The 6,058-nt window shown below is 50.0% G+C and overlaps 1 protein-coding gene across 4 annotated transcripts in view; it reads left to right on the forward strand.

Moving 5' to 3' along the window:
• Daam2 (dishevelled associated activator of morphogenesis 2) overlaps positions 1–3,433 on the forward strand; it is a 42,146-nt gene extending 38,713 nt beyond the window's left edge. For 3 of the 4 annotated variants that reach the window (XM_035451165.1, XM_035451166.1, XM_035451167.1), the window contains 3 exons: positions 1,206–1,337; positions 2,777–2,947; positions 3,212–3,433. In XM_035451165.1, coding sequence (XP_035307056.1) covers positions 1,206–1,337; positions 2,777–2,947; positions 3,212–3,433 — 525 coding nt within the window. The remainder of the gene's footprint in view (positions 1–1,205; positions 1,338–2,776; positions 2,948–3,211) is intronic. The other variant, XM_035451168.1, reaches the window with a different exon arrangement.
• Positions 3,434–6,058: the final 2,625 nt, after the last annotated feature.

Genomic DNA, 6,058 nt, shown 5'->3' on the forward strand with positions numbered 1-6,058 from the left:
GCAGCTATACAAAGACTTTTCCCTTAAGACCTGGTCACTTGACAGAAGTGTCCAACCCATGACCCTTAGGCCACATGTGCCCCAGAGCAGTGAATGGGGACTGACCACAAACATACTTAAGACGTTATGAATGCTTTTATGACTATCTTTCCACAACTTGGTTGTGTACTTCTCAAGTGTGCACTTTGTAGCTAACAACATTGTGTCATAGTGTCCAATGTATGCATGCACCTATGAGATCCCACCTCCTTGCTTTGCTGTAGGGGTTAGGGTTCCAATACAGGAATATTGAGAGGATACAAACACCGGATCCCAGCACTGAGTATCTGGTCCTGTTACCGCCATTGCTCTTCTCATATCTTCATAGGTGATGCAATGTCAAGGACATCTGCAACTCTTTGTCCCTCACTATGGAACTAGAGAACGTTTCCTAGAATTCCCATGAAGGAAGGGGGAGGATAGGAGGAGAACTGATTCGGGCTGAAGTTAAGAATTAGGGAACCTTCTGTTGCTGTCATGGGTGAGGGTTTCTGTTTGGATGGTCCTGAAAAGGGCTACCAGAGTGTGGATCACAGCCCAGATCACAGCAGGACTTCCCAGATGCTGCTGCTCAATTCTGGGTCACACTGTAGGTGTTTAGTGGCATTGTCAAGAAATGGGTCACAGAGTACAACAAACCCACGTGCGAGTTTATTGGGGGGGTGAAAGAAGGAGCTGTGGTGTTCCACTGAGAAAGGAGTGAGGAGAGTGGGGGGCAGGCAGAGCTTCCTTAAAAGGGAAGTTTTGTACATGTGTGCAGAGCCTCATGTAGCCATACAACACAGGATGTAGCCACATAACACATGATGTAGCCACTCAGTGCGTGACATAGAGACATATGGCCATAGGGCCCCCAGGGCTGATTAAGTATTTACCTGTATGCTGGTGGGTATGTCCTGCTGACTTTCAGAGGGCGGGCCAACATAATGCCTACATCCTAGCACACACATCATTCAAAAGCCATTACAAAAGGACAATGGTCCTGATGGTTAAGGAAGTATATGAATTGCTATACAAACAACTCTCAAAGCCATCATTATCTTTAGAATTGTGAACCCAGGTGTCATCTTTTCCAAAGGCATGTGCCACATCCTGTGGCTAACAAGGAGCATATGGTGGTCCCTGGACTCCATCTGCCTAAATCATGCTTTATCCTCCCTTCTCAGGAGTTGGAATATCAAAGCTGCCAGGCACGGGACCCCAATGACAAGTTTGTCCCTGTCATGAGTGACTTCATCACAGTGTCCAGCTTCAGTTTTGCAGAGCTGGAGGACCAGCTCAATGAGGCCAGAGATAAGGTAAAGGTGGCCCAGCAACCCCCATCTGCTTCTCAACTCATTCTTTTCTAGGCCTGGTACTTTCACCTGATCCTACCATGGACAGGGACACAGCCGGTGTCTCAGAGCCTAGAGACATCCCATCTCTTCTCTCCTTCAAGGCAGTGACAACCTTGTACTGCAGAGATCAGGGTCCACTTTTTAGGTATCCAGGCACCATAAGCATTATTTTAAATTTTATTTTTGTGTATGTGTATGAATGTTTGCGTGTGTGCTTTTGTACACATTCATGTGGAGACCAGAGGTCAACCTCAGGCGTCATTACTCAGGAGCCGACCACCTCATTTTTTGCAAAAGGGTCTCATTAGGACCTGGGGCTTAATGAGTAGGGTAGCCTGGCTGACCAACAAGCCTCAGAGGTCTTCCTGTAGTTCCCTCCCCATTGTTGAGATCACAGCACCACACCCAGACTTTATCTGAATATTTGGGATCAAACCCAGGTCATTGCCCTTGCATGGCAAGCACCTGACTGAAGAGCCCCACCCCAGCCCCACCAGCATCTCATCATGTCTCCATCACCTACCTTACAGGTTTGTTGAAAGTTTATAGTCCCATTCAACAGATGGAAACACTGAGAATCAGAGGGTTTCAGTCACATGGGCAAGCATCTTGAGTGCCCAGCTCAGTCTTGAACTTGCTGGCATTCTACCTGCTTCTGTGAGGATGGGAATGGACCCATGTGGGGTTCACTTTAATTTGTGGCCTCTTATTTAGAAGATGGGGTGGGGGGCTGGAGAGCCAGCATTTCCAGCAGACTCCCAGAAGGTGCACAGGCTGCTGGTCCCAGGAGGACTATTTGGGTGGGGGCATTCCCTAGATGGTATTGTGTGAGTTGGGTAAGAGAACGCAGTGCTCAGACAAAGTCAGAGTGGTGCCTGCTTCATGTAAACAAAGTCTGTTGCTTCTGTCTGTCACCCCACTTGACTCCCAAAATAAGACCATGAAGCTGATCCCCACTTTACAGGTAAAAAAGTTGAGTCTCAGAGGGCTAAGTAAGTAACGCACCAACTAAGTGACCCAATGGTTAGATGGTATGTGAGGGCCCTTTCCATTCCAGCCAGGCAGTGGCTGACTAGAAAAGTCTCCCACAGGTCACCATCTCCTGATCCCACACCTACAATATAAAAGATCCAGAGGTGGCATAAAAGTAGAGTATCAAGTAGACTCAGCTTATCTCCACAGAAGTCACCTCCATAGTTTTTTGGGGGGATAACAGGGTAGGGACAAAGAATGAATCCCTAGTGAATCTGGATTGAGGCTTCCATGGGTGAACCCTGGGGTTTAAACTATCTGTCCCCATGCCTACAACCACCCCTCCCCACCAGCTTGGACTGGGCTCAGCTGGGACCTAGCTAGCTGACTGCAGGCTTGGGCTCAACACACTTCTCTGTCTTTTACAGTTTTCCAAGGCACTGACGCACTTCGGGGAGCAGGAAAGTAAGATGCAGCCAGATGAGTTCTTTGGCATCTTCGATACCTTCTTGCAGGCCTTCTTAGAGGCCCGGCAGGACCTGGAGGCCATGAGGAGGAGGAAGGAAGACGATGAACGGAGGGCACGCATGGAATCGATGGTGAGGGCTGGGCCTGGCTGGGGACAGGAGGCAAGGGTGGGTGTGGAGGGGAGGATGCTTGGTTTGTGTGAAATAAAATAGGAGCTGGGCACACTTTAGGGGCCACTATTAGCCCCAGAAGAGAGAAACAGCTCCCAGCTTGGGGGCAGAAAGCTATATAAGGTGGGGAGGGCAGGGCATCTTGAGAAGAGGCAGAGTGGTCACTGGTGGGTGAAGGGTGTCCAGGGGATGGGTAGTGGAGTCACTTCTTTTCTCCACTCTCAGCTGAAGGAGCAGCGTGAGAAAGAAAGATGGCAGAGGCAGCGGAAGGTCCTGACGGGCAGCACCCTGGAGGAGAGTGGCGAGTTTGATGACCTGGTGTCAGCCTTGCGCTCTGGAGAAGTTTTTGACAAGGACTTAAGCAAGTTCAAGCGCAGCCGCAAGCGAGCAGGGACTCAGACCCCAGAGGTCACCCGTGAGCGGGTGATGAACAGGCTAAATTATTGACTGGGGGACTGGGTTCTGGCTACACAGCAGCTGGCCTGGAGACAGGGACTAGGGGAGGAGTTCATAGAAGCAGCAATGACTTAAGTGATTTGGAGAGCTGGGTTTGGGAGCCCTGGGCTGGATCCTGGGGGCTGTGTGTGGTAGACCAGGTGTCTACCACACTGACAGAGGGTCTTCTCTCATCTCCCTTTATTCATTCTCACCCTGTCTCTCTCTGCGCCCCCCCCTTTCCTGGCCATCACTCTCTAAGACTATCTTGGACATCCCTGGCAGGCCCTGGGCTTTGGTCAGGAAATCCCAGCCTGGAGGACACAGTTCTCCACACCACACCTCATGTTGGCATAGAGCTATTTAAAATCCAGGAGACACATTCCTTCTCTGACCTCTTGTACAGTATGTGAGGGCGGAGTGGGACCTGACAGCCAGCAGTAGGGACTCTAGGCTCTTATCAGAAGAGACAGCTCAGTGGAACATGGATCTGGGGTGGAAACTAGAGGCCTTGTGTGTTGTAGTACAATAAGCTCTAGCAAGCTCCCACATGTAGAAAGGGACCAGGAGCCAACAAGTGAGTTATCTGCCTTTTACCTAGAGCAAGTCCTGGGGCCTCTCCTCTTCCCTCAGCCACCTCCATCTTATCTACTAGTTTCCAGTCCCAGAATTCATCTCTGGATTCCAGAGCTCTGGATCACCACCAGCTTACGGTATGGCTCTGTAGGGCCCCAAAGCTAACCCCAGTGCAACCTTAAGATTGTCCTGGAGAGACAGTGATCTGGGTCCCCAGTAGTTCTTCACCAAGGACTAGTACATGATTCACTCCCCTAGGAGAGCCCCTTCTGCCATTTCACTCAGCTGGCCCCTTCCATGTCTCCATCTGAGGTTGAATGGAGCTCCATGTACTTGACTGCAACTGGCCTTGGGGAATTGTTCCTGAGGGCTAGAGCAGGCAGGAAATGCTGAGATGAAGGAGGGAGATCTTGTGTAGGCTGCTCACTTCAGGGTTTGCCCCTGCATCTGTAGATGCTCCGGTTGATTCTGCAACGTGACTTGCATGGGACCATTCTGGTCCTCCTGCTCACTCATCTTCTGTTCTGTCCATCTTCAGTTGTTTTTAATGGTACCGGTGGGCAGCACTACTATATCATAGGCAAATATTCTAAATGGAGCAGGTAAGATCAACTCCATGAAGGTTCTTACTGTCTTATACACCCCTGTTCTCTCTTATCTTGAGACCTATCTTGCCTGATTACTGTCCACCAGCTCCTGACTTCTCCTCTAACCCCTGGCTCAGGGTTGTTGCCAGTGGCTGTGGGATGCTCACACCTGTCACTGCCTGTCTTATTTTCCTACACAAGATTCCTAGGGGTGGGACCGTAGTTGTGGGGAGGGGAAACACAGGGTTAAGCTGGGCATTGCACTGGTTTGAGAGGGGTCTCAGCAAGTAGAAGCCTGGCCAGTACAGATGTGGAGAAGCCAGTCTTCCAGGGCAAAGGCTTCTAAGAAGAGTGGTTACTGTCCTGCCCACCCCCAACCTCACCCTCCCCGAGCTACTGAGAATGGAGAGGCTGGAGCTGGACATCTTCCCATCCTCTTCCAAACTGGCCAGACTGTCAGTGAACAGGCACGTCTGTCTGGCCTTCCCAACCACCATGAAGACTGGACACACACCAGGAAAGACAAGGAAGATGGAAATTCTTGAAGGAACACATTGGATCCTCAGAAAAGCCATTTGGCATCTCTCCAGAGCCCAGCCTTCTCACCCCAAAGAATTTTGCCTTCTCTATTTATTATTTTCCAAATCTGGCCAGTGGCTCTGGTGCTGTATGTCTTTGTAACCAGATTTCAACAGTGCCTTGGACCACACGGACCTTTGTGGGCAACTCAGCAGGAAGTGACTGGTGCCCAGTGGAAGTGGATAGGCTGGTCCTCAACATTAAATGAAGTCTACCCCCAGTACAGTCCCACCCATCCTGCCACTTATGGGTCAACTGCTCCAGTTAACTTTGTGCACAATGTAAGATTTAGTCCAGTCAACACACTCCTCAGCAGCGGCAATTCCCTTCTCAAGATGGAAGCTGGTCCAGGGGGTGGAAGGACAAAACTCTCCAGGTGGGCCACAATAGGTATGGGCTCTTCCCATCCATTCCTACTGCTACCAACTGGGGAGCTGTGACCGTCTCCCCAGGACATCTGCCAACCTTCATGTCAAGGCCACTCTTGCCGGCTGCTGCAGAAGACAAATAAGGTTCATATGTACAGAACTCTAGTGTCCTTTTCACCTGCCCTTTCATAAGAATATATTGTAATACTAAAGAATATTAAATTTGTCCCCACCCCCAGCTTGCCTAGAAACTTATCTTTGTCCCATGTGGACTTGAGTTGTACTTGATTGGGCTGAACCAGTGATGGGCTGAAGCTAGTTCCTACTAGTTCCACCCAGTTCTGTAAGTGCCAATGTACATTTTCTGGAATGTTCCAAGCCAGTTGAGGTTATGTGGGTGGCTTGAGATGGGAACGTTTGTGTCACAGGAACCCATTCATTTTTTAAAGACCAATTGTCAAACATTTGTCATCACACCTCTGTATAAGGCAGAGGAAGTGCCAGGCCAGGCGTACCACTGGAGAAGT

Source organism: Cricetulus griseus (genome assembly GCF_003668045.3).
Source record: "Cricetulus griseus strain 17A/GY chromosome 1 unlocalized genomic scaffold, alternate assembly CriGri-PICRH-1.0 chr1_0, whole genome shotgun sequence".
In the NCBI taxonomy this organism is placed as follows: domain Eukaryota; kingdom Metazoa; phylum Chordata; class Mammalia; order Rodentia; family Cricetidae; genus Cricetulus; species Cricetulus griseus.